This window comes from Dipodomys spectabilis, unplaced genomic scaffold, assembly GCF_019054845.1.
Source record: "Dipodomys spectabilis isolate Male_0828 unplaced genomic scaffold, ASM1905484v1 ptg000594l, whole genome shotgun sequence".
In the NCBI taxonomy this organism is placed as follows: domain Eukaryota; kingdom Metazoa; phylum Chordata; class Mammalia; order Rodentia; family Heteromyidae; genus Dipodomys; species Dipodomys spectabilis.
In genome coordinates, this window is record NW_024871271.1 from 194,556 (window position 1) to 218,883 (window position 24,328).

The 24,328-nt window shown below is 63.7% G+C and overlaps 1 protein-coding gene across 3 annotated transcripts in view; it reads right to left on the reverse strand.

Moving 5' to 3' along the window:
- Positions 1-1,804: 1,804 nt before the first annotated feature.
- Rgs12 (regulator of G protein signaling 12) overlaps positions 1,805-24,328 on the reverse strand; it is a 66,768-nt gene continuing 44,244 nt past the window's right edge. Inside the window, exons 4-17 of one of the 3 annotated variants that reach the window (XM_042671039.1) lie at positions 20,275-20,444; positions 19,535-19,627; positions 18,932-19,075; positions 18,138-18,317; positions 17,339-17,492; positions 16,139-16,215; positions 14,798-14,992; positions 14,426-14,499; positions 13,868-13,994; positions 11,672-11,768; positions 9,822-9,892; positions 9,270-9,423; positions 7,616-8,113; positions 1,805-2,010 (exon numbers count right to left, since the gene is read on the reverse strand). In XM_042671039.1, the coding sequence (XP_042526973.1) occupies positions 1,805-2,010; positions 7,616-8,113; positions 9,270-9,423; positions 9,822-9,892; positions 11,672-11,768; positions 13,868-13,994; positions 14,426-14,499; positions 14,798-14,992; positions 16,139-16,215; positions 17,339-17,492; positions 18,138-18,317; positions 18,932-19,075; positions 19,535-19,627; positions 20,275-20,444 (2,240 nt within the window). Of the gene's footprint in view, positions 2,011-7,615; positions 8,114-9,269; positions 9,424-9,456; positions 9,495-9,821; positions 9,893-11,671; positions 11,769-13,867; positions 13,995-14,425; positions 14,500-14,797; positions 14,993-16,138; positions 16,216-17,338; positions 17,493-18,137; positions 18,318-18,931; positions 19,076-19,534; positions 19,628-20,274; positions 20,445-24,328 lie in introns of those variants that run through there. The other 2 variants (XM_042671041.1, XM_042671040.1) reach the window with 2 other exon arrangements.

Consider the following 24,328-nt stretch of genomic DNA (forward strand, 5'->3'; position numbering starts at 1 on the left):
CTGGGTCAAGATGGTACTGAGAGCAAGGTGGTGCTGGGTCAAGATGGTACTGAGGGCAAGGTGGTGCTGGGTCAAAGCGGTACTGAGGGCAAGGTGGTGCTGGGTCAAAGCGGTACTGAGGGCAAGGTGGTGCTGGGTCAAAGCGGTACTGAGGGCAAGGTGGTGCTGGGTCAAAGCGGTACTGAGCGCAAGGTGGTGCTGGGTCAAAGCGGTACTGAGGGCAAGGTGGTGCTGGGTCAAGATGGTACTGAGGGCAAGGTGGTGCTGGGTCAAGATGGTACTGAGGGCAAGGTGGTGCTGGGTCAAGATGGTACTGAGGGCAAGGTGGTGCTGGGTCAAAGCGGTACTGAAGGCAAGGTGGTGCTGGGTCAAAGCGGTACTGAGAGCAAGGTGGTGCTGGGTCAAAGCGGTACTGAGGGCAAGGTGGTGCTGGGTCAAACGGTACTGAGGACACGGTAGCACTGACTTCCTTCGTAGGCAGTCTACCAGGGACTGCTCTCTGGACCCATCCACAGCAGCACACTGTGGGTTGGGCTCCTGGATGACTTCTGACACACAACGCAACCAGGATGGTCACCAGGTAGACCTCCGCCTCCCCAGCAGCTGCTTACTGCTGAGGCTTTCCCCGAAGGCTGAGGCACTGTCCTTGTGTTCAACCCCACCCTGTGGCACACAGCTTTCTCCTCCTGGCAGGGCTCTTGCCATAGCTGGAATACTCTGTCCAGGGCCTTGCACATGCCCGATCCTCTTTCTGGACCTTGAATGCAGTCAGGCTTCAGCTTGGATTGTCCCTACAGAGATGCCCTCACGACCACCTGCTAAGAGGCCGAGGTCAGGGTGCAGGGACTGGGGCCAGAAGACCCCAGGCTGGTGCCCAGGAGTCAGAACACTGACCAGCCACGTTCTACCCCACCAGCAGCCAGCCTAGGCCTGAGACAGAGTGGGGCACACATCAAAAGACAGGATTAGCCAGGGGGTGGTGGCTCAGGCCCGTCATCCCAGCTGCTCAGGAGACTGAGGTCTGAGCATCAGGTGCTGTCAGCCCAGGCAGACAAATCTGAGACTCTAATCTTTAACCATCAAAAAGCCAGAAGTGGAGGTGTGACTCAAGTAGAAGCGTACCAGCTGAAATGGAGCAAGGGCCCAAGACCCTGAGTTCAAGCCTTAGTACTGTCAAAAAAAAAAAAAAAAGCCAGATGCCGGTGGCTCACGCCTGTCATCCTACTCAGGAGGCTGAGATCTGAGGATCTCGGTTCAAAGCCAGCCCGGGCAGGAAAGTCCATGAGACTCTTATCTCCAATAAAAACCACCAGAAAACCAGAAGTGGTGCTGTAGCTCAAGTGGTTGAGTGCTCGCCTTGAGTTGCAGAGTTGAGGGACAGTGCCCAGGCCCTGAGTTCAATCCCCATGACTGACAAAAAAAAAGACCAGGCCCAATCTGCAAGGGACAGGGAGAGGAGGTCAGGGTCTGGGCCTGGAGGCTCTCGGGCAGTCTTCGTGCCCTCCCACAGGGCTGGGAGCCAGCGTCCTCTCCTCCACTTCCTTGGCCTCCCTGCTGGCCTCCTGGGGTCCCTGTCTCCTGGGCTGACACTCCGCATGTTCTCATCGAATGGGAAGCTCTGCCCGCCCCCAGGCACTCAGCACGAGGCCAACACACGATGTGTCCTCAAAAATACTTTATTTGTGGAGGTTGAGGCCCGGCCTGGCCCCCGAGTGTGGTGAGGACGGCTCATGTCCAGGGCCTCTGGACTGTGCGTCTGAGATGGAGGCCGGGCCAGGCTGGGGGGGCGGGGGTGAGGGCAGCTTCAGACAAAGGTGGCGTGGTGCGTGCCGGTGTGCGCGGAGGGCTCACCTGGGACGGGGCTCGGGCCGGGACGGTCTGACGTCTGCGGCCCACCGGGCCTCCCCCGGGGACCCGGCCGCAGCCCCAGCCCGGGGCCTGGGCCAGTGACGAGGTCCACGTCGATGATCCTGTTGACCGGGAGGCCCTGGCTGCCACGGGCCCTGCCCCCTGCCAGGGGAGAAGAGAGGCTGTTACCCACCTGGCCCGGCCCTGGCCTTCCAGCGCTCACCCCACAGCCACGAGTGCTCACTGAGGCCCTCCAGCCAGGGCCCAGGCCAGGCAAGAAGGCCGAGGAGCATCGGCTTCCCAGATGTGGAGCTGCTGCTGGACCCTCCTCAGAAAGGTCTCAGAGTCCGCCAGCACGTCCGCAATCCCCAGAGTGCCCAGCACCCCCTGGCCACCCAGAGCAGACCGCCACCCAGTGCTAGCCGGGCCCCGCGCCGAACCTCGCCCCACCTGGCAGCCTCCACCCAGGAGCTGCTGGTCCCCGTGCTGATCTGCCCGGATGTCCGGCCTGGTCCCCGGTGACACTGGGGTGCCAGCCCTGCCCTGGCCAGGTCTGTGAGTGGGGAGCAGCAGGCACAGCTGCTGCAGGCGGATATAGGGGAGTTTAGGCCTGGGATCAGTTGGCCTCCAGAGAGTGGGGCGTGGAGAGCCGTCTCCACCAGGCCCAGCCCCTCGGCACCCCACCTGCCCCCATACAGCCTGGCCCTGGCCTTGCCTGCGGTCCGCCCGCCTGGCTGCTGGGTGGGCACAAGCCCCTCCGGTCTTCCCCGCCCCCCCCACCCCCCCGGCCTCCTCGCCCCAGCCGGCTCAGGGGCGTGTGGTGGCCCCTCTGGGATGGACGCCGGTGCGTTTCAGCCAGCGGGCAGTGGTGGGCCCGGAGTGCTGCTCGGCGTAGGCCGGGCCGCCCTGAGCAGGCGCTGTGGGGACCGCGGGGAGCAATCCTGCTCCCAGGCTGTGAGAACTGGCGTGCTCCACTCACACCCCAGCCTGTTCCCTCTGAGCTGCACTGTGGAGGCCCTGACCCCCTCCCTCTCCCCTTCCCCGGGGGCCGGGCAGCAGAGGGGGGCCTCTCTGGCCTCTGCATCGTGAGCACTCCAGAGCCAGCACGTGGAGCCAACAAGACCGGAAGCCTCTCCCTGTCTTCAGTCCTCTGGTCACTCTGCACACATCCTGCCAGCGCTCCGGGGTCACGGCTCGCCCCTCCTGGCCCCTACTTTCCACCAGGCTACAGGGCCGGGGCCTGCGGGGCTGCGTGTCTGCCTCCTGTGCCCGCGGGCTGTGCTGGGCCCTGCCGTGTCTGTGGCTGGTGGGGGGGGGGGCTGAGGAGGGGCGGCCGGTCCAGGCTCTTCCCACAGTCCCCACCGGGCCTGCCCTGAGGAAGGGGCCACCGTAGCCCCCCATGGGCCCCGGCCAGGAGGCAGGACAGGCCTTAGCAGGGCCTGCCTTGTGCCCTCTGCCCCAGCTCCCCCACGACCTTCCCTCCCAGCCTGCCCCTTGGCTGACCAGCCTGCCAGCTCATGCCTGCGGCTCTTCACCCACCCCCGATGCTCGGAGGCCTGACAACCGGGATGCCCTCCCCTGCCCAGCGGGCACCCCTGGGCCACTGCCGTGACTCTGGCCGCTCTTCACCACCCACAAATGCTCTCCATGAAGCTATGTCTGCTCTAGGCTGGGTCCTGCCACCCCCCAGACACAGGCGGGGACCGGACACAGGAACGGGCACCGGCCCCTCAGCCACCTCCCAGGCCCTCCCTGGGCCCCATCCAGGCTCTGTCCACAAGCCTTTCCCGGGTGCTGTCCAAGGCCCGGGCTCCTGCCGGATGGGACCCTCGGAGAGAGCCCCACGGAAGCCCGGCCCCCAGCCCGGGATGCGGCTTCACCACCGGCCTCCCCGGGCCCCACTCCAAGACCTCCACACTCTGCGAGGGGTGGAGCTGGCCTGAAGTTCCTCACTCAAATACTGACTGGGCTCAAAGGGGGGGGGATGGACACAGCCAGGGAGGACGGCGCCCCGGGGCCGCAAGGTAGACAAAGATGGGAATGGGGTCCAGAGGGAGACGCTGAACACGCGTGGCCTGCAGGGGGCGCTGCGGAGCGCTGCTGGCCAGCCCCGCCCCAGGGGGCAGAGGCCAGGGAGCCCATCCAGGAGGGGGCGGGGCAGGCTGGGGCCTGTGGACGCTGCGGTGGACGCAGCTGGAGGGCAGGTTGTCACCAGTGGGGGCAAGGGGGTCAGCCAGCTCTGAGAGCCATGGGCAGCGGGTGTCCGCCAGCACACCCGTAGGGAGCGCCTGGGTGCCAGGATGGTGACCGTGCGGGCAGGAGTCGCGGCAGCCTCGGAGGGGGGTGAGGTCCGGGTGCCTGGCGAGGCAGGCGTCCGAATGGGAACCCAGGCCCGGGGACACCGCGTGGATGCCAGGCAGAGGACCCAGGCCAGGTTGGGCCTGTGCTGGCCTTGGTGCGACGCCACGCAGGGCAGGGGTGTGCCCTGTTGGGGAGGGGTCACCGGTGCCAGGTTCCTGGGCTCCTGCCACAGGAGGCTAAGAGGTCCCAATGACCCCATCCCTGGAGCACAGAGCCCCCCAAAACCTCACTCCTAGGCTCAGCTGGTAGAGAGGAACATGGAAGGACCTTGTAAGAAGCACCACAGGCCCCCAGAACGACTCCATGGCCAGACACCCCCCTACCCCTACCCCTACCCCCCCGGGAGACACTGGTAGCTGAGCTACCCGGACACAAGGCCTCTCCTCAGGAGCCCTGTCCCAGGATAGCCCTCTAGCCCCCGGGGAGCTAGAGGACCTCACTGGCCTCCGTCTGCAGCCAGGAAACTGAGGCTGGCCTCCAGTGGCTGCGGCGGGGGACAGGAACCCTCCGGGATGCGCATGGGACAGGTCCTGGAAGGGCTCAGATTCCCCTTGCTGCCCCTGCGACCCTCCCCGCACCGTTTCTGGCCAGGCACTCTCCAAGAGCCAACCAGACCTGACCTCTGACCCATCACCACCTCTTCCTCCCGGGAACAAGGTGCCAAAGGCAGGGTCCCCACGCCCTCCCGCGGATGTGGGAGTGCATCCTACTGTCTCACCCGGAGCAGGGGCCTTAGTGGCCCTGTCACTGAGACATTCCACAGCAGTTGTTAGACACCCCGAGAGCAAGTCCGGGTGGAGCCTGCACTGGTAACCAGCATGGGGCAGGTCCAGGGCAGAGCAAGGCACACCAGGAAGCGCTGGCCAAGGAGCTGAGTACGCACACACAGACACGCACGCCAGACCCAGACAGACAGACACACACACACGGAGACATGTGCAAGGCAGACAGACAGACACGGAGACATGGGCACAGCAGACACACACGCACACGCAGACACACCCACAGCAGACACAGACACACACACACACACACACGCACATGCAGACACACCCACGGCAGACAGACACACAGTGACACACACACGGCAGACCCAGACACACACACACACACGGAGACGTGCAAGGCAGACACGGAGACATGGGCACAGCAGACACGCACGCACACGCAGACACACCCACAGCAGACACAGACACACACACACACACACACACACACACGGAGACGTGCAAGGCAGACAGACACGGAGACATGGGCACAGCAGACACGCACGCACACGCAGACACACCCACAGCAGACACAGACACACACACACACACACACACACACGGAGACATGTGCAAGGCAGACAGACACGGAGACATGGGCACAGCAGACACGCAATCACACGCAGACACACCCACGGCAGACAGATACACACACAGTGACACACACACGGCAGACCCAGACACACACACTCACACAGACATGCACAGCAGTCACACAGTGACACACACATGCAGACAGACAGAGACTGGTACACTCATGACAGACATGCTCATGGACAGATATACTCACAGAGAGGTATGCGCACAGCAGACAAGCTCATGGACAGGCGCCCTCATGGCAGACACGCCCATGGCAGACACACAGCACACACGTACAGGGACAGACACAGGCACAGCAGGTATCCCTCCCCCACCTGGGCCCTCTCCCACAGACAATCCTGAGAGGCCTGCACCCATCCAGGCGGTGACTCGCAGCGGATCATAGTGCCCACAGCTGTCTGGCAACACCACAGCCTCCAGCCCGGTCCTGCCAGGGCCCTGGTCTCCAGGCACAGGGCACAGCCAGCTCCTGCCCCCTGCCGGCACATACAGGGTACTCCAGCAAAGGCGGCCCGGCCGGGTGCCACGCTGAGTGCTGCTGCCCCTGCCCAGTACCTCGATGGTTGGAAACCTGGTCCTGTGTGGCTAAACGACATGGCGTGGCTCTCCACGAAGCCGGCTGCACCCCACAGAGGGGCACAGAGCCAGCACATGCAGCCACACCATACCTCCAGTGCGCACCCAGGGGAAAGAGCTCCACAGCCGGCCCCAGAGCAGATCTCAGCTCCTGGCTTGAGCAATTCTGGCAACCTCCGTCCACCCAGCACCACCTCCGTCCCAGAATGCCCCTGTGATGGGAGCTGGTGGCAGCAGGAGCCCAGGTGGGGCCCCTCAGGTGGGAGAGCCATGCGGGGCCACTCCATCCCCACTTTCAAGACGGCTGCCCGGGCGCGCGGTGCCTGCCTGGGGACGGCTGGACAGAGCCAGCGCGAGGGGGCACAAAGCTTTGCCAACTGAACGGTCTGCTTTTTTTTTGTTTTGTTTTGTTTTTTAAGCCAGTGTATTAAGATAAGTCCATTTAATTTCCCAGAAATGTGTGATACTTTCCTAGGGAAGAAACATATCTATACATTTCTAAGTTGTGGAAACACAATTTCAAATGAAAAAGAAAAGAGTTTGAAACTAGTGAGGGTTGAGATCTAGAGTTTATTACTCTCAGAAGGACACAGATCAGAGCACAGGTGGGAACTGCGAACAGGAGCCACAGAGGAGCGGAAGGACGCAGGGCCAGGGGCCCAGGAAGCTCACAGGAGACCTCAGAGGACAGAGTTCTAGGGAGCTCACCCTAGTGCGGTGCCCCCCAAATGCCCAGATGTGTGTGGTGCGCAGAACATGCACTGGCAACAGCTGCTCTGAGCTGGCGGAGGCTGGAGGCCGCGCTGGGAGCAGGGCCTGGCTGCCCCGGCTGCCCACGGCGAGGCACGGCGGGGGCACTGGGTGGGGCGCGTCCACTCGGACAGCCACGTGGGCCCTGGCGAACCCGGCCAGTCCCGAGTGGGACCGGGGAGGACGCATTCCTGCCAGGGGTCATGCTGTTCACCTGCACACACTAAACTTCATGCTTTCATCCGGAAACTCCTGGACACAAACACTCGAGACTGGCGAACGCCACGGGAGGAGCAGCACTGGCCCAGGGCGCAGCACGCCGCCCGGGGCACGGCAGGGAGCCAGTGCCACCCACGCAGCTGCGGGCCGGGCCGGGGCCCCGGGCTCTGCGAACACAGGGGCTCGCTGACTTGCTCGGGGTGGATGCTAGTTACAGTTCCGACTTGAGACTGAGACACTGAAAAGCCAGCTGTGTGACTTCAAAGAGTAATCCACGTTTCAGACTGGCGCTGCCCAGGCCGTCCCTGAGCCCGGCTCCCCTCTGCCTGCGCCCCGCGGCGAGGTGGCCCGGCGGCTCGGCCCTCAGCTGCCACCCACACCCGCGTCTCAGAACCGGCAAAGGAGGCCGTCCCACACAAGGGCAGGGCAGGGCAGGGCCACGCTGTCCCTTTTACCCCCGAGCAGCCTGGGCGCAGCTCAGAACTTGGAGGTACCTGGCTTCGGGGGTCCAGGGAGGTCCTGGGGGCTGGGGGGCAGCAGTGTGCTGTTGGGGCTGCTGATGTCCCCTTCTGCCACCAGGGTCAGGTCGGCCACATGCTCCTCCTCCACGGTCTGGATGCCCCCAGCCTCCGCGTCTGGAGATGGCCTCCTCCAGACCTGTGTGGTGCCGTCCTGCCGCGGGGAGGGGCTCAGGGGCACCCCAGGGGGCTCCGGGGCGCTGTGGGCCGAGCTGGGACTCTGGGCTGAGCCTGGGCTGGTGGCTGGGCTGTCGCTGGGGTCTGGGGCTGGCTCCCAGCTGTCCCCGCGCCGGGCCACTCTCCCCCGGCCGTGGCTGGCTGCGGCTCTCTGGCTGAAGCCCTTGGCAGGGGCCGGCTCCGTGGAGCCGGGAGGGAGGCGGAGGAAGTCAGGCAGCACCAGGTCCTCCTTCCTTAGCAGTCCACGCTGGTCATCTGCTCTGTTGCTCTGAGCTTTGGAAATGAGCTCAAAAAACTCTGTCGGAGGAAAACCAAAAGAACGTCTGTGTTTTAGACTTCAGGGAGGCTGGCTGGGGAGGGGGAGGGGGAGGGCCGGCCAGCCCGCCCGCCCTCCCGCAGGGGAGCTGCCTGCTGCCCTGCGCTCCAGCCGCCAGCCAGCAGCAGTGAGCCGCAGTGTCAGAGCAGAGCCCAACACCCGGCTGCTCGCACAACCTGTTTTTGCCGTGTAAAACAGCTAGCTGTAGGACACCCTGCAAACCACACTGCGAAGTCCCAGCCCAGAAAGCTCAAAACAGCACTGTGGGTGCTGGGTGCTCCGTAGGGTGCTGCTAGAGCTCTGAGTCCACACCAAAGCCCTGGCTCCCTTCTGAGGTCAAGGCAGAAAGGAAGGCCAGATCAGGGCATGACAGAGCCAGGGGCCCTTGCTACAGCTACAGACCCAAAGTTGGAAGCCAGGGGAGGGCCACAGCTAGGCAGAGGGCGTCCCCCCCCCCCCCCCCGCCATCCGAGAGGAGGCCCCACACAGCTCCTCGGGCCCTCAGAGCTTGTAGCCCTGGGCCTGGACTGCTGGCTCCTAGGGAAGGCACACCACCTGGCCCCCCAGAGCCCCTCCCCCTCCTCACTCAGGCTCAGGGTGCCTGAACGTGCCCCGGTGTGGAAGGGGTACAGACTGCACAGACCACAGGGAGCCCCGGCCCCGGCCCCAGTCCCCAGAGCTGCACACGGCCCGCTGGCTGGGAAGCCAAGGGAGGCGGGCGGCATGTGCTTGCTGTGAGGCTGGGGCGCAGGTCTTGCTTTCCAAGCTTCTCCTTGTCATAAGCTGCCAAAGGAAGAACGTGCTCCAGTAATGGCGCCTGTCCCTAGGCCTGCAAGGGCTCCGTGCCGCTCCAAGGCCCAAGGCGGGGGGGGGGGCGGGGGGGGGGGCGGAGGTTAGCAAGCCATAGGCCTTCCCGGCTCGGACCCCACGCTCCCTCCTGGCAGCCAGCCACGTCCGGGAAGGCCTCTACCCACCCCGGCTCACGTCGGGGGAGGGGAGAGAGGCTGCAGCAGTCACAGCCACCTGGGGTTGTGTGGCCTCTGGGCGCCCGCTGCCACAGACGGGCGAAGGGGCTGCTGGATGGACAGAAAGTGGCAGTGCATTTACTGAAAACCAGGGTTTAAAGAGTACACATACCCTCAGCTTCGTCCAAATTAATTTTCTGATATTTTTTTTTCCCAATCTTTGCAATAGATTCTTCTCTCTTTGAAAGCCGGGGATCCCTAGCATTTTTTCCATTTTCTCCTTTTATTTTAATAGAATTAGACTTGCCTAGTGTTCTTTCCTCTCCCTGCATTAGAAGGAAAGTCAAAGTTCTACTTACATTTCAACATAGGACAATACACAATTCATCTGTTATACCTGAGACACAGGGGGCATTGATACAGAATTTTTAGATGCATTGCAGAAAATCAATCACAATAATTGCTTACAACAAGCACGGTACGTGTCCCCACCACCACTGCAGAAGAAAAGAAAGCCGAAGACCCAGCCGAGTGAGAGCCAGCCTTGGGGGAACCGAGGGGAGACCCCACGGGGTGTGGCGCCCACCCCTGACAACAGAGACTCCCCCAGACACAAGCGCGGCCGCAGGGAGCCCAGCCGGGGGGGGGGGGGCGGAGGGGCAAGGAGCTGAGAGCTCTGGGAAGGGCGGGAGTGGCAGGGAGGCCAGGGGTGCAAGGGAATCACCGTGGCTGCGTGGCTTCTGGGACTGGAGCTCGGGGCGGCCTTCTGCTTGCCCGGGGCGCCCTTCTGTTTGTCTGTGGATGCCAACACCAAGATGAGCTTTATAGTGGCAGAGGCTCACCACGCCGGCACGCAACGCCCGCCGCCTTTTCTGCCTTGGAAAGCAAAGCAGCAGAGAAGCCAGAGGTGCCCGGGCCTCCCCCGCCCCGTAGAACCACGGCCCTCGGCCTCCCCATCCTGCTCACCCCAGCAGGCCACGGCCCTGGGCCTCCCAGGCCTCCATCCTCCTCCCCACCTCCCCCACCCCGCAGATCCACGGCCCTCAGGTCTGCCCGGCTGGCGGTGGATGGGGCACCGCAGCGTGCTGCGCAAGTGTGCCGCCTGCTTTTTGGAGCAGCGAGCTGGACCCCGTTCCATACGCGACTGCCTGCGCACTCCTTGGGAAGTAAGTTTTACAGTCATGACAAACGGGTCCAGCCTGCCCACTCCCTGCAGGCCCGAGCAGGACAGGAGGCTCGTATCCACCTGTACCCAAGTGGGGGGTGGGGGTGGGGGCAGTGAGGCCACACCCCCCAGTGGGCGGAGCCCTGGCCTGCACTCAGCCCATGGCATCCAGGGCGGGGGCGGGGGGGGGGCAGGCCCTCAGCCCATCGCCTCCAGGGCAGGGGGGGGGGGGTGGGAGTGGGCAGGCCCTCAGCCCATGGCCTCCAGGGCGGGGGGGGGGGGGGGCAGGCCCTCAGCCCATGGCCTCCAGGGTGGGGGCAGGGGGGGGGCAGGCCCTCAGCCCATGGCCTCCAGGGCGGGGGGGGGGGGGCAGGCCCTCAGCCCATGGCCTCCAGGGCGGGGGGCGGGGGGGGGGGGAGGTGGGCAGGCCCTCAGCCCATGGCCTCCAGGGCGGGGGGGGGGGGGGGGGCAGGCCCTCAGCCCATGGCCTCCAGGGCGGGGGGCGGGGGGGGGGAGGTGGGCAGGCCCTCAGCCCATGGCCTCCAGGGCGGGGGGGAGGTGGGCAGGCCCTCAGCCCATGGCCTCCAGGGCAGGGGGGGGGGGGCAGGCCCTCAGCCCATGGCCTCCAGGGCGGGGGGCGGGGGGGGGGGAGGTGGGCAGGCCCTCAGCCCATGGCCTCCAGGGCGGGGGGGGGGGGGGAGGCCCTCAGCCCATGGCCTCCAGGGCAGGGGGGGGGGAGGTGGGCAGGCCCTCAGCCCATGGCCTCCAGGGCGGGGGGGGGGGGGGGGGCAGGCCCTCAGCCCATGGCCTCCAGGGCGGGGGGGGGGGAGGGGGGGGCAGGCCCTCAGCCCATGGCCTCCAGGGCAGGGGCGGGGGGGGGGGCAGGGCCTCACTGCAGCAGAGGTGGTGGGAGGAGGCAGCTGGGACGAGGACTGAGCAGGAGGGACGCACCCCCACCTGGTCGGCAGCACGGGGACAGGCCTGCACCGCCACCTCACAAACAGCCCTCGGGGTCGCTCCTCCGTACAGAGTACCCCAAGGCAAATTTCTAGAAAATTCCTCCCCCACCTAGACAGTCCCTGAGTCACAAAGGGGCCTCGTGTCCCTTATGTCCTGCAGACTGAGTGTCCTCATGTCTGTTCTACCAGAGGGACAGTCCTGGAATGGCCCCAGCTGAATGGCCAGGAGGCCCTCGGGGCCCTGCCCAGCCTGGTGGTGGCAGGTGGGCAGCACCCCAGCTGAGAGTACGGCCAGGGCGCCCCCTCCCCTCCCTCCCCTCCCTCCCCTCCCTCCTCTCCCCCCCCCCCCCCCCCCCCGCACGAGGGTCCTACGGCAGTCGGAAGACAACAGCCACTCACCAACAGCGGCAGCAGGCTGGAGGCAGGGGCAGGGGACACAGGCCAACTCACCTTTCCCTCTGCAAGAGTCTTTCTCCTCCAGGACCACCCGCTGTCCGTCCAGACTGGAGATAGGGGCACCGAGGTCCAGGGGCTCCATCTCCCCGCTCTAGAGACAAAGGGGACACACTGGATCATTTACTGAGGTTGGAGCTTTCTAGAACACTTGCTCACAGCCCAGCCACTGGGTGCAGGAATGACCCAGGCTTAAAGGCATCTCATACGGGGTGCCCCCGGCGCCAGGGCCCTGAGGGCCGGGCCGGGCAGCCCTTCCCGCAGTCACGTGACGGGGGCAGAGAGGCCATGCTGTGAGCACGACACGTTCTGGGAGAGACTCGAGTCTGTCTCCCGCTCACAACCCCGTCAGCGCTGGCCTAAACCTCCCTGCCTCCTCTCTTCCTAAACCTGTGAGGAGCAGCCCAATGGAAATCAGGGCACAGGTGGGTGCCCTGCCTTTGCTCCGAGCGCCCTCTGTCTTGCCAGTCACTCTGGCTGCTCCCTCACCACGACCGCTGTTTGTAACAGGCGGGCGGGCCGCCGTGGCTCGCTCCTGCAAGCCTCGCTCTCAGGATGCTGAGCCCTGAGGACTGCGGTTCAAAGCTAACCCACGGGGCTGGGAAGGTGGCTCAGTGGTAGAGAGCTTGCCTTGCATGCCTGAGGCCCTGAGTTCGATTCCTCAGCACCACATAAACAAAAAGAAAAAAGCCGGAAGTGGCGCTGTGGCTCAAGTGGTAGAGCGCTAGCTTTAAGCTGAAGAGCTGAGGGACAGCGCCCAGGCCCAGAGTTCAGGCCCCACAACTGGACCCCAAAAAAAAACAAAACAAAAAACAAAGCTAACCCACGCAGTGAAGCCTGTGGGGTTTTATCTCCAATGTACCACAAAAAATCTGGAAGTGGGGCTATGTCCTGAATGGCAGAGAGCTAGCCTTGAGCAAGAAAGCTCAGGGACAGCACCCAGGCCCCAAGTACACATGCACACACACACAGAGGGGTACCTGAACTTCTCGCCAGCATTTTATTTGTTCTTGTTTTTGTTTTTTTTGTCGGTCGTGGGGCTTGAACTCTGGGCCTGGGCGCTGTCCCTCAGCTCTTCAGCTCAAGGCGAGCGCTCAACCACTTGAGCTACAGCCCCACTTCCGGTTTTCTGGTGGTTTATTGGAGATAGGAGTCTCACTGTCTCTCCTGCCCAGGTTGGCTTTGAACCGCGATCCTCAGATCTCAGCCTCCTGAGTAGCTAGGATTACAGGCGTGAGCCACCAGCGCCCGGCCTCACTAGCATTTTAAACTCCCTGTCATTAGGAGTGTGCCTAACCTGACCAGAAAGGCGGGGCTTGAAGGGGCCACGGCTGGCCACACTATGGCCAGCGTCCCAGCTGGACTTCGGTCTGTACACCTGCCAGTGACTAAAGGGGTCACTGACTCCTGGTGTGGAGGAATGCAGGGTTGGGGGGCTGCCTGGGAGCCCCTGCTCACGGAGAAAGACCCCTCGAGCACCAGACAGCCCTCCACACCTCATTTTGCAGATAGAGAAACTGAGGCCCTGGGGCTAAGCGACCACCTAGGCTCTGAGCAGGACGCAGGAGGGAGGCATGCTGGGAGCCGGGCCGGGTCTGCCTCCGCCCGGTACTTCTGGAATCTGGGGCAGGGCAGGCCGCTTCAGGTTCCCCCAGAGCTCGTGTTCTTGAATAATTGAGTAAGTTCCTCTTGTTTGCATCAAAGCTCTCGAGCGATTTTGAAGCCAGTTTGAGAGAAAAGCAACATCCTTAACATCTGTGAAGTCACAGCCAAGGAAGGAGCTGCCGCCTCGGCACACCGCCACGCCCCCGCCGCGCACACTCAGCGCACACTCAGTGTGCTCACAGCAGCGCGGCAGAGACGCCTGCCCACCGCTGCTCCTGACCCGCGTCTCCCTCCTGGGCCCAGCGCACGTGCCAGGCGGCGCCCTGATCCATCAGGCGCAGCTCTAGGAGCGCCCGCCAGCCCGCAGAGGGCTGGGACGGCTCGGGGCCTCTGCGTCTCTGTGAGTTCCCTGAAGTAAAACCTTGGGCAAATGGCAGGTCTTGCACAGCCATGCAAGTGAACAAGGGTTTTTCCCACGGGGGTGGTGTGGAGCGGCGGCGTGCCCATGCCAGCCCCTCACCGGGTCCGCGTTGGTGCAGAGATGGAGGCGCCAAAGAACCAGGCCAGGCCCGTGTGGAGAACACTCACCAGCCTCACCAGCAGGCTGCCCAGGTCCAGGCCGTACTTGGCCACCACAGGCCGCAGCACCTCCGTGACGGGCTTGGTGGGCTTGGCCTTCAGGCCCACAGACCGGTTAATCGGAACGAGATCCAGCCTGAGGGGAAGGGACGAGGGACGTTTTCAGAAACTCACATCAGCCTGCAGTGAAGACCACAGGTCACCTTACGGACAGGACAGGGCACCGGACACAGCACCGCAGTCCTTGCGACCCGCCGGGCTCCGAGGGAGAGGGCCTGTGTGCGAGCAAGCCCACGAGGCCCCTGTGGAACTCTGGGCTGCAGGGACATGCCGCCGGTCCCTCCAGGCACCACAGGCAGAGGGCGCCCCCTCCCTGTCCCACTGTGGTCCTAGAGCCAGGGAGGCCTGCGGGTGGGCAGGCTCCACCTTTGCCAAGCGCCAGATGGGGCACCGACCCAGGGCTGTGCCCGCTGGGGATACGGGCAGCGCCCGGGAGTGACCGCGGCAGGAGGAGCCCGAGGAACAGACACAGCCCCCGGGGCTTCGGAGGCCGCGCTCTGCTCTTACCTAAACAAAGTGCGCTTCTCTAGCCGCAGGTCCCGCGACGCCAGGATGCTGCTGTCCTGGTGGAGCACCAGGGGCTGCAGCACAGAGAGACCGGGGTTAATGTGGGGGTGCGGGCCTGTGGGCACACAGCTGCACACAACAAAAGAGCCGCGTCAAAAATAGCCCGCCGCATCAGCATGCAGCGCTCTGCACAGCGCAGCCCCGCAGCGCCTGCGGGAGGGAGAGGTGGGGGAGGCCGGCAGACTTGAGGCGCCCCGCACAGCGCAGCCCCGCAGCGCCTGCGGGAGGGGGAGGCGGCAGACGAGGCGCTAGCCCAGCCGCACGGGGACGCCCGCGCTCTCGTGGAGGAGCACACGCCTGGCCAGGCAGTACCTTGTCCCCGCCCGCCAGGAAGAGGTCCACGGCGGCCCCGTTGATGCCCTGCCGCTCACAGAGTCCCGCCAGGATGTCTTTGATGGAGAATCCCGACCTGACGGCCACCGAGCAGGAGGTCCCGTCCGGGAGGTGGATGCAGCAGTGCCGGGCAGTCTTGTCCCTCTCAGCCGCCGGGGTTCTGCAGGCCTCGGGCTGTGGGGCAGGGAGATGGGTCACGGGTGCAGAGTGGCTCCCCAGGGAGAGCCAGCGGCCCACCTGCCCCCACACACCCGGGCAGACGCGGCTCTCCACCCAAGCCGTCCGCGCGATGTGGTCTCCAGGGAGGCACAGGAGGCGCAGGAGGCAGGATGGCGGACAAGCCTTCACACCTCCCACCAGGGAGCGTGGCGCCCACCCAGGCCACGGCACAGCACAGACCCTCTCACCCCGTCACCCCCTCCCAACCCGCACTCTCGTTCATCATCACCCCTTCCTGACAGTCTGAGCGTTATTTCCAAACCCAGCTGGCAGAGTGGTGGGCTGGCTGCAAAGATGGCAGCACGACTCCCCGCAAGCCCATGTGGGCCTTGCAGGAAGAGCGGGGCCTCGGGCCTGCCTGGAGGGCACGCGGGGCCGTGCTGGCTCCCAGCTTGGCCCCCCAGAGGCCGCGCCTTGGCCCCTGAGAACACCAGAGACACAGGACTGGACTGGCTGCTGCTGCACAGGTCCCAGGCTTGGGGCCACACAGAGGTACGATGGCCCAGGAGCTTCCAGGCCCAGGGACTTGGGGCAGCAAGAGCGCAGCCAGGGTGAGCAGAAGCTGGCTCCTGGCAAAGCACGGCAGGAGACACACCCTGCGCTAAGCCACTGAGGTGGGGTGGCCAGGCTGCAGAAGAGAACAGGTCTGTGCAAAGCCCTCAGAGCTTGAAACCCTGCGTGGCGCGACTGAAGAAGAGCTCCTCTGCGTGGAAGCAGCAAGCCCCCAAAACTTACCGAGGGCCTCAGGTCCTAGGCCAGCCGCCCAGCCCCTCCCCAGCTGCAAAGGCCAGAACAAGCAGTGGCCAGCAGTCAGCAGAGGAGCCGGGCTGGGCCAGAGCTTGCTCATCGCGGGAGCCAAAAATTAAACAAAGTAGAACACTAGGATTAAAGAAGCAAATGCAAGCTGGATTCAGTCCTCAAGCATCTTATCTGCCAAACAGTGACCCGAGCTGCCTCTGGACCCCTGAGCTGGGGTCCGGTGCCAGCTTCTAAAATGAATGCTGGGTTTTTCACGGGACAGTCTCGTCCGCACAGCCTGCGCCCTGGCGGAGGGGGGAGGGGAAGAGGGGAGGGGTGGGGGAGGGGGAGGGGAGGACTCACCAGGTCCACGCTCCCTGAGGAGGACACGGAGCCCTGCGACTCCCGGCGGCACAGGCTCCCGTTGGCACGAAGGGCATCTTAACAAGGAAACAGCTGGTGTGAACCCAGAACAACAGCCTGAACTGTCCTCATGTAACACAGAGACAGACACAACGCACACAGATACACACAGACACAGACACGCACAGGCGTGCACACACACAGAGACACAGATATGTACAAACATACAGAGGCACAGACACCCAGACACACACAGACACCCAGACACACACACACACACACACACCACCTCCAGTCCCGGGCAGACGGGAGGTGGGAGGCTGCGGCCGGGGGAGGCAGCCCAGCCAGCCCACGCAGGGCCAGCCCTGTGCTCCCAGCGCACCCCTTCACCAGGCTCTGCTCCCGCTCCGAGGGCCCTCTTTGGGCCCCGGCGGCCGTCCCTGTGGACAGCAGCCGAGGCTCTGGCCAGCGGCTCGTCTGACCGTGTGTGGGGCCCGCGGCCTTTGTGTGGTGACTGATGGCCCCTGTGCACCGTGAGGCCCCTCCACAGACAGGCTCCAGGCCCCGTGACCCCCACATGCAGAGATGCTCAGGGCTCCTGTGGGTCCTGGCGGGGGGGGGGTCAGAATGTGAGAATCTGAGGAAGACGCTGTCTCAGGATGCAGATGCCCTTTCCAGATGGTTCTACAGCCTGTCAGTGGTGGTGGAATATATGGGGTGCACAGCCCCCTCCAGGAACTCAGCACCCGGCCCAATGGCTCCACCTCTGTCTGACAGGGCGAGGAAGCCCCCAGGCCCCGCAGCCCCACCGGCAACAGAAGCTGCCCAGAGCGGCCCGGGCTCCCAGCCGGTGACGCGGGCTTCACTGTGACAGGCACGGCCAGGGCACCGCGGGGACAGCGGAGCAAAGAGCCGGATGCCGACAGCACAACATTTTTCACAAATGTAAAAGTTGTTTGCTGACTTGCCCTGACCTAGACAGAAGCTGAGGCACGGCCCCCGCAGGAGAGGGACGCAGCCACCAGGTGTGAGAGGCACGGTGTCCCCGAGACACGGTCCCCACAGGAGAGGGGCCAGCAGTCAGCCACCCGCAGCGTGAGTGGGAGACGCCGCGGGCGCAGTGCGGCCTTTCTCAGTCCTGCAGAGACGGCCTCAGCACTCCTTACTGCACCCCTGCCGCGGCCCGGGGCCCACACGCACCGTGGGCATGGTCCCCCTGCTCCCTCCTCTTCTGGGATCGTCCTGTGCTCCGATTCCTGGACCAGGAGAAAAAGGCCCCTTTCCGCTTCTTCTCGCTGTCCTCGTCGCCCGCATCTTCATTTAGGGATCTTCCTGACTTTGATTTTCCACTTAACTGCCAGAAAATTGGAGCCTCGATTAAATCACTGAAGTCAGGCGAGTGCAAGCAGTTTCCGTCTGTAATCCCAGGGACTGAGGAGGCAGGGCCCTGAGGCAGAGCCGTTCCCAGCGCTCGGGGGCCTCTGGGGTCGGGGAGCCGGGGGGAATGGCAGATGGGGGAAAGGATACCATGCGCTCACTCACAGCCCTGACCTGCCCGACCGAAACCCTTCCCTGCAAATACTTAAGGATATTTTAAAAATGAATCTTAAAATGACTTGGAAAAAACCCACCTCATCTCTAATAAGCCAGCGAAAAGCCAGACTTGGAGCTCAAGTGGTACAGCACCAGCTGTGAGCAAAAAGCCAAGCACTCAGGACCCTGAGTTCAAGCCCCAGAACCAGCACACAGAAAAAAGAACAAAAAGGACAACACTGTAGTGTTGCTTTACGTGTCATGAAGCCAAGGGTCTGAACACAGAGTTGTACACAGAAGAACTCCATGGAACAATCTAGACCCTTCTGTCAGTCAAGGAAACTGCCCTGCCCACCACTGCCTTCCTCCACTGCCTGGGAGTCTGACGCTGCCCTGCCCACAAAGCCAGAGCCCTGGGGACAGCTCCGCGGAGGACGCGGCGGCCTCGTGTCAGCCAGGCCGGCACCTTTTTTGGCGTGGACGCGCTGGAGTGCTCGGAGCTGAGGCTCTGCTTGGAGGCCGGGCTGCTGGGCACCGGCTGGGAGTCCGGGAGGGTGCGGCCTTCCACCTCCGCCAGCACGCACTCTTGGTACATCTGGGATTTCAGGAAGCGAGTGTAGCTGTCAAACTTCATCAGATTGAAAATCTGGGGAGCAAACACCACACAATACCGTGGCAGGAGGAGCCGGGGTGCCCGCCCCACCGGCTGGCCCTGCTCTGAAGACGCTGCCAGCCTGGCACCCCTGAGGCCTGCCCAGGGCCAGGCGGTCCCCGCTTCCCCTCGGGAAGCCAGCCTCTGCGCCCGCTCCGTCACCCCTGCCCTGGGCCAGCCCCACGCACAGGCAAAGCCAGCCGCTCTGCGGACTCGGGCCTCAGCCTTAGAGAGCCCCTGCTTAGGGAGGGGAGACCCAGGTCCGGAGGCAGCCTGGGGTCTCACAGACTGGGAGGCCTCCCCCTTTGCTGTCCTTTTATGTCAGGTCAGTCCGGCACCCCACGGCAGGGCAGCCCCCAGCGGGGCCTGTGAGGTGCATGGTCCAGATGCGGCTGTTTAATGCCACCATGCCACAGAATTTAAAATCACACGCAGGAGGCGGGGGGGAGGGGGGGAAGGGGGGGGGAAGGGGAAAAGTCTCAGGCTGGCCAGCCCAGGCCACACAGTCAGTGCAGGGGTGCCTGGAATTATCCTTGTGGTGGTGGTGGTGGTTTTGGTCTCAGAGCCCGCACTGCACCTCGCGCCCAGGGACCCCTGGGGACCCCCACCTGGAGCTGCTGCTCCTTGAACATGTCGGGGTGCGGGGCGTTGAGGACGTCGTCCGCCAGCTGGGCCTGGCTGTCGATGTTGACTGGGGTGGTGGCCTTGCTGCACAGGAACTTGCTGAAGATCTCCCGAGCTCGGTAGGAAAGCTGAGGGATGGCAGGTCTCAGGGGCGGGGCCTGCGCTCCCAGCACGGCCTCCGCAGGGGCAGGAGGCCCACACTCACGCCCGCCCCGCGTTTCCCGAGTCCCGAGTCCCGGGTGTCTCTGTGAGGGCTCCGGGGCGGCACATGGTGCCCGTGTACGCAGGCCACACCTGAGAGGGAGGCGCCCGGAGACAAGGACCAGCCTGGGGTCGGATGCACAGCGGCCAGCACGGTGCAGCCCTGGGCATCCGCTGGCCCCACGCCCGGATCCGCTCTATCTCCAGCCTACTGAGGCCAAGGCTGTGATGTGGGCTCAGGGCTCACAGCCCTCACACACATTATGTTTAGACGGAGCTAAATGCCATCCGCATTGACAAGTTAATTCTGAAAAAGAAATGACCTTTCCAAATGCGCCGTGTCTCCCACGGTGCCAGCCCGGCCGCCACGGGCAGGCAGGACTTACCTCTTTCTTGTCGTGCGCGGGGACATGATTGAAATATTCACAGGCCTGCCAGAAGAGGATGTTTTCCTCACTGAACTCTTTCCTTAGGAAGTCCTGAAACCGCGGAGGGGAGAGGTCACCCTGCGGCAGGCACCCCACAGCTCAGTGCCGCGCCCGGCTCTTCCCCCATCCGCGGGCCTGCAGCACAGTGAGCGCCCAGCCGGGGCCAGCAGGAGGTGCTCATGCTATCTTCTTAGGAGTGAGTGTCTCTGCAGCTGTCTCTGGGCCGTACCCGGCTGGCACCGGGGCCTTGGGCGGGTGCTCTCCCCCTCCCATCCCAGTCCAAGCACCGGTAGTCTTCAACAGCTGCACTAGGCAGTTAAGTCTCACTCCCAGACATTTACAGGAAACTACAGCTGCACTAGGCAGTTAAGTCTCACTCCCAGACATTTACAGGAAACCCCAGCCAGGCCAGGTAGTACACACCTGTAATCCCAGCACTCGGGAGGCTGAGATGGAGGATCGTGAGTTCCAGGCTGGCCAGACCTCGTAGTGAGACCCTGACTCACTTCAGGCAGAGAGGGGCACACCCTAGGGAGACCGCAGGGCGGAGGGCCGGGGAGCCTGGACCTGACGCTTACTCCGGCTGTCCAGTAACTGGGGGGACCCAGGACAGCGCTGGGTCGGGCTGCTGGTGCCCGCAGGGCGCTATCCCCGCTGAAGCAGCTCTGTCGAGCCCGCGCCCCACCCCTGCTACTCACGGAGAAGTAGCGCACACCCACGGGGTCCTGCAGCAGGCGCTCGAACGACACGGCCCAGCTGGCCACCCTCCTCTCGCATAGGCGCCGGCAGCTGTGCACGCTGGGCAGGCTGGCGTTGCTGCTCAGGCTGTGGTTGCTCACGCAGTCCTTCAGGTCGGCGCCCGTCAACTCTGCGGGACAGCACAGAGCAGCTGCAGCCCTGCCCGCCCCTCCCCACAGTGTGCCCTCCCGGGGGCCACGGGGCCCGTGCCCACTCCCACTCTGCAATGCTTGCTGAGTCACACCACACACAACACCACAACTGGCCCAGCGCGTTCTCGACATACACAGCACTCAGACCCCCGCCCCGGCGCCGTTCACACTTACACACACACACACACACACACGCTCTACACTACACCCACGGGAGGAATGGGAGAATCAGGAAGCTTTAACAGAAGTGAGGGTGCACAGAGCACAAAGAGCAGTGGCGACGCACGGCCCGGACACGCGTGACACGTGCAGGGCAGAGGCGCTGGGTGCAGCGCGAGTCCAAGGAAGGCTGCCACTGCCAGGCGCCGGCAGGCGCGCGGGGCCAGAGACGGCGCTCCGGGGCGACGCCCAGTGTGCACGCAGGCTGCGTCTCAGAGCAAAGACCTCCTGCCATGTCCGCTCTTCGTGGCACTGACAGCACAGAGTTCCTGGTTCAAAAACACACTGCTGTCCAAACACAAACCCCGCCCAGAAGCTGGAGCATGGCTCTGGCCTAGCCCGGGAAGGACGGGCTGAGCAGGCGCTCTAGGGACCACCACGTTCCCCCGGAACGTGTCCCTCTATGGGAGCATCCTGGGTGCATGGGAGCCCGGCCCGGCCGGCGGCACAGGGGAGGCCTTGCGCACCCACCTCCCACGTTCCCCTTGGCTCCCTCCCCAGTTCCGATCCCCAGTGGACCTGCTCCCTGCTCCTGTGTGGGTCAGGCCACGCAGGCGGCCACGGATGAGCCCGGGGCGGGGGTGAGCAGGCCCCTACCGTGCCACCTCCCGCGGGTGGGGCTCCGGGAAGCAGCGGCCCGGGGTGAGCGCAGAGGCCTTCCCAGGACGCCTGGTCCCCAGCACCCTGCCACTCACCTGAGACCCAGCACAGCACGTTGCTGTTGTGGGCCGGGGCAAACCCCGGGACTCAGTCACAGCACTCGGGTTGAGCGGGGGTGGCCTCCACCCTCGTGTCTAGCACGACTGTTCACATGCGGCCCTCATTAGGTTCCAAGCAGCCCCATCTTCTACACACCACAGATGCGCACGTGCAGAGAAGTAACGTCACAAGACCAGCATTTGCACACGGTGAGATTTTCTTTGCACCCACCTTCCCGGCTCCACTTTTGAAATAAGGGAGCGCATGGCCCGGCCCTGGCACAGGGAGGACACCGGGGAGGCCTGGCGCCGGGGCTGGCACGCACACTCTGAGCGGCTCTTCTGGAAGACACTTCAGGGTGGGCAACAGGGCCAGTGCTGAGAAGGCCAGACACTGAGAACCGAGCAGGGTGTGGCTGCTCTAAGCAATGCTGCCGCCCCATCAAGGAACCATCTGGAAACACCTGACATGGAATGCTTGTCCACAACGGAAGCTCCTGTTTCACGTGTGTGAGAGGCTCGGGCCACGCTGGTGTGCACACAGCCCCGTGCACCGAATCCCGATGTGCATTAACAGAGCTTTTGTCAGCCCTGCACCTTCCCTTGGGGCCAGCTCCCCACCCACGACCCACAGTGAGCCGAAGGGCGGGGAGATCTCCAGGCCCACTGTGCACAGCAGGTACACCCCGGGACAGAAGACCAAGTCCAGGAAGGGGCTGAGGTCTCGGGACATGCGGGTCACTGGGTGGAGAGGGTCCCACCTGACCTCCAGTGCACGTGAAGTCAGACCCAGGTGACCAGATTTCAGTGTAAAATGCGATTAGAGACCCGAGGTAGTGCTTGAAGACACCTGGTAAAGACACCTGCACGTGGGGGGTCCCAGCCACACGCCCACGTTGACTGCTGCTCTACTCATGGAAACAGCCCAGTGCCCCACAACAAAAGGCGGGCCACATACACCATGGGACTTGACTCACCCATCAGAATAAGTAATATTATGTCACCTGAAAGGAAATGGATAGACCTCGAAAAAAACTGTTACATCAAGTAAGCCAGGCTCAGAGAGAAACATGGTGCGTGCTTTCTCTCATATGTGGAAGCTCAATCTCAAATACAAACACACGTGGCAGCATATGCAGGCGATGTGCACATGCGCACTGACGGCTAAAGGAGGTCACCGTGGGGAGGAGCCCAAGGATTCTGAACTAATGAATTGTTCAAAAAATGAATACCAGGAAGTAGAAAGATTTGGGGGCACAGGAATGGAGGGAGGAGGGACACTGTGTGGAAGTTGGGGGGGAGATGGCGGAGAACGGTGGACAGGGGGATCCACTCACAGCTGACCTGCGGGCTGTAAGCCCTCTGCACCCACGCGCCTGTCAGTCCCCACACCCTGCTGCAGGGGGGGGGGGCAAGGGGAGAACTCCAGCTCCCGGACAGCCCAGCTCGCGAGCCTGCTCCGGCCCCGCTCCACACCCTGCACCCGGCAGGCTGCACCAGCACGGCCCTGCCCATCCCGGCTCCTGTCTGCCCTCCCAGCCACAAGCCGGCACCCGGGGTGGTCCGGCCCCTCCAGAGCTAGCTGCCGAGGTGCTGTGCTTCCGCAGTGATTGAGTGAATGAACATAGGAGTGCTGACTGGAAATGTAAGCTAAACATGACCCAAACGTTGATAGACTTATCTTTATGAGAAGAGCTAGCCTATACCAAAGGCAGAACTTTCTAGACTCATAAACCAATACAGGCACTTTGAAAGTGTAAGCGAGAAGTGAACATTTTCCTCACACGAAACCAACCTGGACCCTCGAGTGTGTGCGCTGGGCCTCGCACTCAGCTCCTCAGTGTGCACCAGTGCGTGGAAGGCCCAGCCTCGGGTGTGAGGGGGAGCGGAGGCCATCTCTAGGTGTCCGGGCTAGGGACACAACGCTCAGGAAACAAGGGCGTCCTCGCCGAAGCTGTAGACACCGTCCAGCGGAGGGAGGGGGCCGCGCGCAATGCGTGAGGCTGGCTGCCTCCTTCAGACCCTGGGGGCACACCCTCCCTCCCGTGACCAGGAGCGCCCCCGGGCAGGGCTGCGGCCACAAGGCCAACACGGGGGCCTGGAGCAGAGGGGCGTCCAAGGCCAGCGCCAGCCACCCCACATGCTCACAGCCGCCTCCCAGGTCACACAGGTTCAGAGTGGAAAATCAGAGAGGATGACAGAGCCCTTCCACGGACCGTACACAGAATCACACGAGCACAGTATGATCCTACTTGGGTGACTTTTTTTTTCCTGCTTATGTGGTGCTAAGGAATCAAACCCAGGGCCTCATGCATGCAAGGCAAGCGCTCTACCACTGAGCCACCTTCCCAGCCCTGATCCTACTTGGGTAAAATGTGACCACACAAATGGATGGAGCGTGTGCACACACGTGTGCAGAAGGCCGTGGGGGCGTGGATGGAGCGTGTGCACACACGTGTGCAGAAGGCCGTGGGGGCGTGGATGGAGCGTGTGCACACACGTGTGCAGAAGGCCGTGGGGGACAGGCGGCAGCAAGGCCCGTGAGGGTTGTGGCAGAGACACCCTGTGGAGTGGAAATCTCAGCACCATTCTCAACACAACAGGCACAGAAAGTTCCATTCCTGTGGAGCTGCAGTCTCCAGCATGTTCTAGAACTGTCCTCCTGCATGGAAAACTGTGTGTTCACCGAAGGCTTGACCCGGACCCCATGAGTACTGCCCTCTGACGTTCCCTGCGGTCCGACAGCTCGCGGTCCAGCTCGCAGCCCGGCGGCAGGCGACGCGGCCCGGCCGGAGCCACAGCCGTCCACGCCCCCCCCCCCCCGCCCCCTGCCAGCAGCTGGCAGGGGGGATGCACCCTCCCCCCGCTTCCCGTCACCTCAGAGACCTTTTCTGAGGGTTTGTTGTGGGTTTTCATTTTCTGAGTCACCGAAGTGCTCTTCTGGT